This window comes from Ruditapes philippinarum, unplaced genomic scaffold (assembly GCF_026571515.1).
Source record: "Ruditapes philippinarum isolate M1 unplaced genomic scaffold, ASM2657151v2 ctg1018_1_1_1_1, whole genome shotgun sequence".
NCBI lineage: Eukaryota > Metazoa > Mollusca > Bivalvia > Venerida > Veneridae > Ruditapes > Ruditapes philippinarum.
The window spans coordinates 360228-373459 of record NW_026857866.1 but is presented as its reverse complement, the minus strand read 5'-3'; the positions used below and the strand labels follow the sequence as shown (position 1 = coordinate 373459).

The 13232-nt window shown below is 32.4% G+C and overlaps 1 protein-coding gene across 1 annotated transcript in view; it reads left to right on the top strand.

The window, feature by feature from the left end:
• The first annotated feature begins 7572 nt into the window (after positions 1-7572).
• LOC132751297 (excitatory amino acid transporter 1-like) overlaps positions 7573-13232 on the top strand; it is a 58129-nt gene continuing 52469 nt past the window's right edge. Inside the window, exon 1 of the mRNA XM_060741458.1 lies at positions 7573-8639. Coding sequence (XP_060597441.1) covers positions 8104-8639 — 536 coding nt within the window. The 5' untranslated portion in view covers positions 7573-8103. The remainder of the gene's footprint in view (positions 8640-13232) is intronic.

The window sequence follows — 13232 nt, the reverse complement described above, 5'->3', positions numbered from 1 at the left end:
AGAAATGATTTCATGATCAATCACAATGAAGGTGACCTGCACAGTCTTGGAGTCAAACCCGTTTCATAGTCCAACGCTGTACCTATTGAGCTAATCAGACGACCTGTAAAAGATGTGTTCTTGATTAACGACTTTTATCACGGACCTAAGTTGACAATAAAGACCCGTGTTTTTATAATAATCTAAGGGGAAAAACTACGCATGAACAATGACAGATAAGTGGGAATTATCTCCCTGACGAGAAGCAAAGTAAAGCTGGAAAGTTGTTATATGACCTATACTGTGTTGGTACGACGAAAACCTAAAAAAGAGGGAAAATAACAAGTATAATGAAATAACGAAATATTAGAAATACAATGTATAGAGTGTCGGCGAGGGTTGGACTAGTAATCTAAGGATTGCTGGCTGCGTTGGTTCGACCCCCCTTAAAGGCAAGCCTTTGTGTCCGTCAGCAATAAACTTTACACTCATTGTTTAGTACTGGTTGGTTCCATCGTTTCAATAAGCTTACAGTTTCCAGCACAACCGAACTAAAATATATTAGATAATCATAATCTATTAGCTATAAATACATGTGCCATCATTCCAGTATGTGTCTTTTTCAATAGAAGTGACATGATTAAATGAAAATAATATTACTGAAGTACATTTAAACAGGACCTGTCAAATAAAAATGTCTACTTGAAAGATTTTACATAATCAAACTGTAAAAGATTTTGAAATTGATTAATTGATAAGCTTTATTACAGGCCAAGAGTTTGCCTTAAATGAGTACAAAAGTAACAGAATTGTTCATATGTTTTGGCTCATCATCTTCGGTCATGTATATCTCTCGTAAACGGGTCATTTTTTGCCATAGATTTAACTAACTTATTTAAATATATATAAATGCAAGACATTGACTCTGAACCCAGTGACTCTAAACTCCATCCAAACTTAAAGGGCCATCTTGTAGGTATGTTCCCCGTATGAGACTTTTGTAAAAAAAAAATACACACAAAGGCAGTATAAAAAGAGTGTAAATAATCTATTGCTAGCACAAGTGATCTTGACCTTGTGATTCCCAATAATGGAATATACAATGTATGTTCCTTCCAAGTAAGTAAAACATCAGTCTAAAAATGTCTGTATAAGTCAAAGTGTTGTAATCTATTTTGGCACTGATCTTGACCCACTGACGCCTAACTCAATCTGTGGAAGACGACCATGCAAGATATCTTCCTACCAAATATGAAAGACATCAGGCAAAAAAGGGTGTATGAACAAATGTGTAGAAATCTATTATTGACACACTTGACCTTGACACACTGACCCCTAACTCAATCAAAAGGGAGAATATTATGCAAGTTATCCTACTGCTAACTTTGAAAGACATCTGCCAATAAATAAAGGCCGTATGAGCAAAAGTAAAAAATAAATATTTTTTAGCACAGGTAACTTAAACCCAACTGACCCCTAACTCCATCAAAAGGAAGAAGATTCCCAAATTTTATGTTCCTGCCAAATACAAAAGACAAAAGGTTAACCATACAAAGACCAATTTTCAAAGTGAAAAAAGGAAATAACTGAGAAAATAGATGTCACAGTTATATAACTTGGCAATATCATGTACATGTACTTTGTATTGATAAGTAAATATGGAAATTATGAAGCCATAGTATAGATAGAATATAGCATAGATTAACCGCATCCATTTTAAAATTGCTGAAAGGGGCAATGACTTGGAAAAATGGAAACCATAGGTATGTAACTTGCCCAGATCATGTACTTTGTATTGATTAGTAAGTGTGTAAAGTATGAAGCCATTGGTACAGGTAGAACTTAAGAAAAAGTTCAGCTTGCCGTTTTAGGTTATAATAACCTCATGCGGACGGACGTTCTAACAAGACAGTACTAATGTGGCTACTCTTTTGTTCTCTCTATTGTTCTTTTTAGCCACATAAAAGCCTTACGGAATGAATGGCTTCAGTTATCTATTGTTCCTCTAGCCAAATGTAAGGTCGGACAGTGTGATCTCAAATGTAACTCATACATAAAAAATGAACTCTGAGGCAAGACAATTTTTATTTAAGAACAGCCAATATGCTCACACATGTACTATACATTTTAACACTCCTAAGCGATGTTTACACTAGTATTCTTAATTTCCTTTTCCAGTTATTTCTGAGAGGATTTAAATTGGTTTTTAATATTGTTTTTTGTTTGAAAAAACACTGAAAATCTTTACATGCATAATAATTATATAATGATATAAAAAGCCCACAAAAATGAGCAGTGTAGCAGTGCCGAAAAAAATAGCTGTTATATTCGTATAAACTCAAATGAAGCAACATGTGCAATGTTAATGCATGCAAATTTAAAAAACCGTTAAAATTCACTGGTCAATGTAATAAATTTGCGCTCCATAAAGCAGCGGTTTAAAGTAATGGCAGTGAAATCAATTAGCTGCTAAGGGAGCGTATTAGAAACTATAATTTATCTGGCAATGCTATCTGTGAGATAAACATATTTAGATAAATAAATGACATAAAATGCTTCTTTATTAAAATGTTATAAAGATATTTAGAGTTTTCTAAGAAATGCAACTCTTTGACATCTTTAAAATAAATTTGCATGCATTAACGTTGCACACGTTGCTTCATTTGAGTTTATACTACATGTAATACACGTACATTAGTTTACAAGCTGTGCAAATGGTAGATCTTATTGTTGTACATAACTGTCTCTCACTGGTCTCTATAAAAAGCACAAACACTTAGCAATATGGAATAACTCAATTAAATGTGACTATCGAGATATCTTTTGGCCTAAAATAATAAATGAATGGCCAAAAGTTGACAACACACCAATGATTGATAATGGCACTGAAGTTCTTGATTTTGATGAAACTTGGTGTGAATCCTCATTGAAACACACATTCGTAAAAAGGCGTATTTAAAATGTAATATTTCTTTTCAAAGATTTTTTAATTTTAAAACAATACCATTGCATTAAATGTCTAGTAGTTTTTAAAAATACTGCAATAGAAATAAAATACAACAAAAAACTTTGATATGTCTAACAAACGTTTGTAAAACAATGTATGACATAGTTCACGATTCATAAAATGATAAAAAAATAATGTTAACTTATTGTATTAAACCTAAAAACTGATGTATTTGACAATGCTATTTAAATATTTGATTCACTCTTCATAAAACAAATCTAATGATGGTGACTATCGACATGTTGATCAAATGTCGAGGTCAAATATGAAATTTTAATCCAGTTCCGTACACATTTTTAAATGCTTTCGAAATAAAAAAAATCACATGACATGGATGCCAATATATATTCCACTATTTTGGCAGTCTAAGGACATACAGCGTAACAGCAGGACGATCAGACAAGGGAAAATCTGTATGCAACCCTAAATGGGGGCATCAAACACTTTATGGTATCACTATTATGATATTAAAATTTGAACCGATACAACTGCATTTAATTTCAAATTTCGCTAATTTGATAAAACTCGGTGATCCTCATTATCCTTTTCATATCATTTATGCAAAGTGATATACCCAGACAGAAAACGCAATAATTAACCCTTTTAGAATTTTATTGACAAGAGATAACGATGAATGAATGAAATGTTTTCAAACATATACAGGAGAACAATACACAAGATGATGTGTTATCATAAAAGTTCAATAAGAACATGATTTGCTCTTACAAGTTAAACAAGAGCCATGGCAGAGCGTGACCAACCTCCATTTTTCCAAAAGCAAAAACACCAAGAGAAGAACATTACTGTAGTGGGGAGTTTTCAAAAACATATTTTTCGTGTGGGTACAGAATTGGATTAAAATTTCATACTCCATATTTGACCTGGTCATTTGATCAACATGCCGATGTTCAGATTATGTGCTTTGCTTTTAAACAAAACCTAAAATTAATTACAAATTTCAATGATTTGACATTTACGATCAAGGTCATTTTAGGTTTGATCATAAATGTTATTTTGTCCATATAAAAATAAAAAAATGTAAATTAGTAAGAAAGTTACCACAATTTAAACGAAACTGATAGAACTTTTAGGACTTTTGAACATTAGACTGTTTTATTGGCTTTTCTTTCTTAACAATACTTGTAGTTTATTCTTTTATACCATTTGGCAATAAGACCATGATGACTTCACAATCATGGTACGATTGGCGCACAATAACAAACATACAAGTACTTAATATCTTCAACGATTGGAACATGTTAACATAAAATTAGTATAGCTATATATTACAATAATAATGTCACTAAAGAGATGCTAATGGATGTAATGCGGAAATCCTATTGGTACTTTCATATTTATAATTATTTCATATTTAAACTCCACCTTATTGATGACAATAAGAACCTCCATATTAAGCTATTGGTTTTGGCTAGACGAAATTCAAGAACAAAAACTATAGATGTATCGTAAACATCGTTTATTAATACTTCTACTCAAATAACGATACTTCACATTTGGTAAGACTGTAGTCTAAAAATAGAACATTTCTCAAGACATTTCTTAATATAGTTTCAAAAGAATTTAATAAAGTTTATATCTAGTGAATGCATGCAAAGTTTAGTGTAGATACATTTGTATTTGTTATCCAAAATAAATACAATCTTTACAATTAATCTGACAAGAAAAAGTGTCACGGGATTTTGAAATCGCCTATTAAATGCAATATATATATTTAAATTCTTTTTAGAATAAGACTTTCGCATAATTTCGCATTAAATAAAAATTTATTTAGGTTAATAAATGTGCTGCTGAAACCGACTGATATATTGATCGGAAATTATTGAACGGGAGAATATGTACACTTTGTTCCCTAAATGAGGTAGGTACAGAAAATCATTATCTGTTACGTTGTCTTTTCTTTACATTCAAAAGATTTATAAGTATAAACTGTGCGATAAACCTGTGAAGATAATGCCATTGTCATTTTTCTTTCTTCTCAGCAAGCTCTGTTATGTGACTCTGATTGACTATACACTTTGCATTTTAATATTGGTTATACAGTTAATCATATTTTTACAGGCTTCGATACATAAACTAAAAAGCAAACTGAAAATGTCAGTGAACTTTACGTCTTAAATCATTGCCAGTTACCAATACACAAATCATGCTCAAGATAGGGTCGTTAATATGATTTTGTACAAGTACCACTTAAGTGCAATGGCAGCGTTACAGAGTACAGGACATTGCGATAGATTTTTTTCTAATAAAGTAACGACTTATTTTGTAGGAAACAAGTCAATGAGTATGGGATGCAAATTCTTACAAAAGACGGATGAAAGAGTGGGCACTGAATCATGTTGCACCCTTTGTGGATATAACTAGAAAACTGAAAACCCATACCAATAACGAATAGTTCAGAAACTTCATCAACTGCGGAATTTACGTTTCTAAATAAATTTCAGCCATTGTTGAAGAAAATGAACAACGATCAAATAAGGCCGACGAAGAAAAAATATTGTTGATTGACGATTTTTTAATAATGGAAGAAAAACCTATTCCACAAGGCTTTCATATGTACAAAATACAAGTCAGTTTGTCCATACCTATTTTCTGTGAATCAATATTAAAGCACACAAATTGCAACTGAAGATGTATCCCAATTGAGAACTCATGTTATGTACCAGTCTTCTTGAGCAAATTTAAACACATATATGAAAGACCAGTTGGGATATTTTCAAAAAAGATTTTTGATAGACAAACTCTTCGGTACTAATGATCTGATAGACATTCTCATTCAACTGGAAAACAATCCTTATTTTCGTAATAAATTTCTACCGCTCTTTAATAAACATTTGTTAAAACCTATATAAAGTGAGAAAAATACATGGATATTGGATTAATATCAACGCCGAGAGCACAGTCATATATATTGAAATTTGGAATAAAATGGAAAGCCCTGGAACTCCCGATATTTAATAATACTTTACATGAAATTGTAATGGAGAACATAACGAGCGTGCTAGGGCTATACAAGATATAGGTAATTAATAATTAACAATTACATTTGATTTTCATTCACCATAAAATTGATATTGACCAGGGTGCTGGTACATGTATAACACATACACAACATGACAAGAGGAAAAGTAAGTTTTTCAAGGATAACGATTATACAAACCAAGATATTGTTATTTCAACAGACGCCTACCCGCCCCGCCCCCACACTCTCAGCTCCTTATGGTAAAAAACCCTACTGGAATCAATTAAAAATAAATAAAACGATTTAAACGTTCACGAACACCAGCAAAACGTAGAATTATTTGTTCATATCAGTATTTACCCTCGTTATGTTTCATGTTTCGATCCGAGCTCGTTATGCATTTGTCACTCCCTTATCATGTTTTATATAAACGATCCAGTCTGTTGTGCCGATATGTGTTGACAAACATTTTGTTTTTAACTGTTAATTTTTAAATATTTTCTTTGTGTTACGTTGACTTGAATGTAAATGAAGCCCTTGTGCATTGGCACTTTCAAAACATGATTACCTTTCTTGATTTTATATAAGTCATAATTATTTTTGTAGTAACTTATGTGTTTTGTCCTTGTTAGTTTGTAGACACATTATTTCTCATTAGATCTGCCTGTCTGATAAACGAAGTCAGTCCTTTATGCCGATATCTTATGTATTAATTGTTAAGATTAATATAATTCACTGTTACTAATGATTATTGTATGTGTTCTCACTTGTATATGCCCGAGGATTAAACTTAAGTCCGTATGCATTGTCACCTTCATTACATGTTAATGAATATTTGCTTCATTTTATAAATGCTTATATTGATTTATAAGAATCTGTCTTTAGTTTTTACCTTTCTAGAGACAATCATACTGGTCATTTATTTATAAGATAAGAGGTTGCAAACATAATCAATAATAATAATAAAAAAGAGGAAAAAACAGAATCCCTGAAGAACGCCCAAATGCGGCAAAATTGAAAATCTTGCAGAATCGGTTTGATTGACCCTGTTAATCGACTTTAGTGGTATTTGAAAGCTAACGTCTACGCAGAATGCAACATTTAAACATGAAAATGGTGAAATTTGAATCTAGAATCAACTGCAGATGTGTTCCTAGGCGGTTTTCGTTGAACCTTCATTGACACAGAACCGTACCATTCCATAAAAAGCGGAGTATTGTCCCGTAGTAAAAGCATAAACATCCCCATTAAAACCTTCAGCGTAAACCTTCAGTGTTTTGATTGATAGTATTTGATGAGCATCATTTCTATTCACGAAGAGATCCATAACAATGTAATATCCATTACAAGAAGCAAAATATGGCTCAAAATAGAAATGCATTTTTATCTAACAGTAAGTGGATTTTGAAGACATTTGGTCAGCCTCATTTGCCGATTCATATATACTTTCATGTCAAGTTTTATTAAAACTGGACCAATTTATTCTCAGAAAAAGATTCGGACAGACGGATGGACGACGAAATTCTATTATCTCTTCTAATTTTATCGGCGGGGTGATATTGACATACTGATCTGGTGATATCCATATAATATTGGAGACAAAGGCAAGTAGAGTGTTGCTCTTTGAAACATAAATGAAACTCTGTCTGCCAGTCTTCTTTCACGCTTCCATTCCTCTGTGAGATACTTTAAATAATTGATACTCGCTTTTCAGGAAAAATATTGAAGGTGAAAAAGTCCGATCGCATTTAAATTCATTCGCGGATGTTTTAAAGGAATTATTGATTAGTGATTATAAGCTTCGGTAGTGCGCGGCTAAATTGAATTTAATGAAAAACTGAGGTCTGGTGAGATCTCAGTTCTGTCACGGAATTACGGAGCAAATAACGATCAGATTGTAGCTGGAGGCTAAGTCAAATGTTTCTTTTATTTGAAAGTAAATTTTGGGAGTACATTGAGCATCTTATACTCGGATCTTTTGTGATATGTGATACAAATTATATTAGGATAAAAGAGTACAGTGTAATGTTCACCGAAATATAATATATCATCGGCATTATATAAACAGAAGAAAATAAAACATTAGCAATTGCTAAACAAACGTTTTGTTGTGTTAAATAAAAATCAAATCTTTAAAATGGATGGACATTCAAGTGAACCATCGAAAATGAATACACAAGTGTCCATCAATGTTCCAGAGGAAAATCCCCGTGGACTGCATGGATTGATTATGCGCATGCGCAACAGAAACTGGAGACAAGTTGGAGAAAATATGAAAGAAAACTTACTTCTTATATTGTTGCTCGGTTCTGTTATCCTTGGGGCTGGAATGGGCTTCGCTGTTAGGAATAGTTTTGGTACTATGAGCAAAAGGGAGATAATGTACCTCCAGTTCCCAGGTGAAATCCTCATGCGAATGTTGAAGATGTTGATTCTTCCACTCGTTATCTCTAGTCTTATTGCGGGCATTGCTGGTCTTGATGCATCAACTTGTGGAAAAATGGGCCTGCGTACCATTGCATACTTTGCAACAACAACATTGAGCGCCGTTATCCTTGGTATAATCATGACATATATAATGAGGCCAGGTTCAAACTCAGATAAGAAAGGGATTCCAAGATATGGAAATGCCGCAAAATTAAACCCCGTTGATACCTTCCTCGATCTTATAAGGTAATGATTTCTCCCTATCCGTATTATTTTTCGATAGGTATCACTCAAACTAACACTTGGGAGTTGGCAACACCAAAATCATGCACACATCTTTATCACAAAATATGTCTTTTTATAAAAGCCGAGCCGTATTTGTTAGTATTTAAGACCATTTTATTTAGGAATTTATTATTTATTTGCTTGTATCTAAGACCATTTATTTTATAACTTTATCTCTAGAAATAAGTATTAAGACCATTTTATGTATAACTTTACACTTTTTTAAGTATTTAAAATTATTTCATGTGGGACTTTAGTATTAAAAAGTATTTAATAAAGGACATAAGACAAATTGAAGATCGTTCAGCACGACATTATTGTTGCGTGTGCATGTTTGTTGTACATTTAGTTCATTCTATTTCAACAATATTGTCGTTTCGGACGTTCTTTAGGGAGTCGGTTTTTCTCTATTTTATTCTGTTATTTTGTATTTGTTTCAATTTAAGATCATTTATGTCTGTATTTGTTGGTATGCAGGTAGGAGTTTTGTTCTTTGCTTGTTATATTTTAAGAAAATTTCATGGCGGATATTATGCTCCAATTGTATCATTCCATGTAGAACTTTATCCTCTTATGTTTGTAATTTACTTTTAAATGTCTTACACATGAGGTGTTCTGTGTAGAAAATATGTGTGCTTAAAGCTGGTTCCTATATATTCCACGAGAGTGTGATATCCTTAAAGTGTTTTTGAAAGTTCTTTTCTCATGAAAACTTTAAACTTGTTCTCTATCTAAATAAAGCTGTTTTCTCCCAACTATGAGTACGGGGTTGGGGGTAAGTGGCACCGAAAAAGTAATGAACATATGGCGACTGCACAACTTCACTGGTGAAGTTAGAGCTGCGGACACCTCTTTAAATCAAAAGTTCTTTCGGAAGATTTAAAAAGCAAATGATTCCCTTTATAGAAATTTATTTTGTTCAATCGTTCCATGCATAACCAATGTAGTTGGATGCACATCCCAAAGTAGAACAATTCAAAATAAGTTTGCTAGTCGAAAGGATTTAACAAACCAAAACCTGAACATTTATAAGAAAACACAAATGGTACAAAAAGATAGCTAAGCACTTGCAAACTGACTATCATCTTGTTCAAAATTTGCCATGTTTAAATACAAATGTAAAGTGCAACTATATTTAAGAGTTTAGGTCACTAAAATCTTCAGATTTACAAGTTTATGAGGTAATAATGCAATGTCATAAACATAATGTGATAAAACGATCTGAAGACTTGTTACATTTTAAAATTCACTTAGAAGATAGATTATGCCAAATAATATCACCAAATGTCTTAAAAAACGATCTTTGGTATTAAAAAGAATGTCATAGTGTCGCATTTAAAAATACCCCAATTTCATTTCATCACAAAAAGTAATCAAAGTGCTTATAACACAGAATGCGACATATATGAAAGCGAGCATAATATAATGTTCTGTACAACGGTTATGAATACTAGTGCATAATGTTATACCTTACATTTTATTCAAGATTACTAGATGCTTCTGTTTGAAAAATAAAATATTTGTGAAGAACAAAATAGTTCACGACCAATATTTACCATATTAAATGGTTTCAAGAACCAAAAAGGGTTAATACCTTGAAATGATTTTTATATGCGTATTTAATTGTATGCATTCAAAGTCATATCATTGAAAAGCATGTAAAAAGTAACGTTGATGAAGGATTGATTACTGTGTGTATCCGTATCAGTAAACCTTTTGCGAAATCTACTGTAACAGTGAGTGTAGGAAAGAAATATACTACAAAAGAATGTTTTAACTGTGTATTTCTTTGCAATATGTCCTTTACATCCTCTCTACAATATGCTAAAGAAAATCGCAATTATTTGCCACACCCATGGCCTCGGCATGTTCTTTGGGCTTTAATCATGCTAACATTTTGCATACAAATATTCATTTTTATATAATCCTTAGAGAAATAACAAATACTAAATGACTTTATGAAGAGAGGATTTGTTCATTCATTTAGTATAAATAAAGCAGCTTAAGTTGACGTTTGACCAAGTGTTCAAAGATAATGCGCTGCTTATGACTTTGAATTCTACACAAATGTTAGTGAAGTATAAAAGATGATATTTCTGTATATGTTTCTGTTAGAAAAACGAAATTATATAAATGTTCATAGTGTTAAAAATCACGTAATGTAAGGTCAATATCACAGGCGGTCATAAGAGCTTTAAATGTTGTTACGAATTTTGATATACATGCATTTTTGACCGATAAACAATAAAAATAGAAGAAAAAGAGTCCCCAAAGAACACCCAAAACGACAGAATTGAAAATGTTGGTCCGATTGAGCATGTTCATTGAACCGTAGTTGTAAATGCAAGCTACCGTTATGTTTGCCAAATTAACCAGTTCGCGACAAAGTTTTACCAAGTTAACCATATTATGACAATGCTTGCGAATTTAAATATATAATGAAATCAAGTGCTCCATGTTTTGAATTTTACATTGGTATTTTACCAGCATCCGGTTTATGGATGGCAGTAAATTGTCAATTCCTAACACCTTTACAATAACAGTGAAATTGGCTTGCACAACTACATCCTAGAATTGGAACTGAGAATTCCGATTTATTGAGTGTATGTAACTTGCTAATCCAATTTGAAAACCTCAATATAAGAGAAATGCAAACGGAAAGTTGAACAAAAAGTAGTTTTGGAGTAAATTACGCTAATAGTTTCTGAGAAAACAGATCTTAAAAACATGAGCTAGGGCAATAAATTGCAAAAGGTGTATAACTTGCAAAAATAATTTTGAAATTGCGTTCAATTCTTTTATGATCATGTTCAGCAAATTTGAAGTGAACATCTTTTATAGTGTCTGAGAAAGTGGACCTTAACGAAATGGGTAACTAAGCCGACGGCAACGCCTACGTAAGAGACATGGCAATAACTTCTTTAAAACAAAATGGTGCCGAACAATGCATAAGATATAAAAGGACCAAACGACTCTTTTTACTAACCTAACTGATCGCTACATTCTGAAGGATATCTATAAAAAATTCTTTAGGTCACCTGTGTGAATGATTATTCATGCCAAGTAAAATATAAAATCTAAATCACTTATGGCAGCATGTCAATTTGACTGCATTTTTACTTTTACTAACCATTTGCACCATTGGATTGGCGTTATGTCAATAAATATTAAGGAATCTTCTTGATTTTTAAGGGACAATTAGACAGAAGCACTTTTACGCTAAAACAATTTTATTGTTTGAAATAGCTGTTAACTTCGAAAGCATAATTGTGTCTATCGAAATGTAATTTCCGTCAGAGTTCCTTGTAATTGTTTTTGTTCTTTATCACGAAAGCTATTGATTGAAAGCTTTGTTTCCATGTTCAACAATTCCTGATTTTTCTATGTCCGGTAATTATTCCCAAATAAAATTAGAAGTAGACTGACTGTATATATAAGAATACAAAGTCGGCATCTTTGCACAAGTCTATACTTATTGACAACCGAGAATTGTTAATAAGTCCAATAAGTCCAATTGTCATATTTGATATATCTTTCTGGAAGAAAAAGAAACCTGGAAGATATTAGAGTAGGAAATATTGCGTACATACACATCGAAGGACATTGGAGTAGTAAATATTATGTATCAACTATTAATGACATCTTATATGCCAGACACATCATAAAGCAAAACGAATGAGCAGATGAAGCATATAATACAGGAATACAGGTGGAACGTATCTAGTCTTCTTTCCTTTACCACCTGCCGTCAACTTAATTTTTAGATGCATCAGACGTATAACTCCGTTGATTTCTCATCTAGGGGACACACATTCTTGCTCATTGCATAAAGGTTTCATGATCACCGCCCTATGAACACATATGCGGATGTTGTTTCTTTATTCAAAATTTTACCATTGTCATATAAAATGTTGAATACAGCATCAGCCGGTGCTAGGGGGCGTGGATGGAAGCCTGCATTGACAACTACCACCCATGAAAAGGCCCTATCAAACCTAGCCCCCTACATTTTCAATTCCGCCGTTTAGGGCGTTCTTTAGTGACTCTCTTTTTCTATTTCGATGTATCTTCGTGTTGTCGCATCGTTGTAATTTTTGCCGAAAAAAGTAAAGAAGCAACAGATGAAACTGGACACATTTTATGCATCGTATATTTGCCTGATTTTGCCATCCTTCTAGCTTATTCGTTTGAGGTTGTGAAAATGCGAAAACACAAAGGCATATTCATGTGTTTTTCTTTCTTCATTTTCCTGGCAAAAAAAGCGAAAAAAAACGACATTGCGTAAATAAGTCACGATACTATTAAACACTTTGTCGCAAATAGAACGAATCGATTTTATATAAATTGTTTAAACCTTTTAAAGAAGCCGGTATTTGAAACTTTTTGCCTGAATATTACAAGGAAAAATGATATGATTAAATAATGTAACCTACTCTTTTCGTTGCGCGTCCTACTATTCGTTTACAACAAAATGTCTCAGTCAAATTGCTTGTATACTAAATTTAGGAAAAGAAATGCTTTACTTCGTTTATAGTTTGAACATGTTTCTTTAAA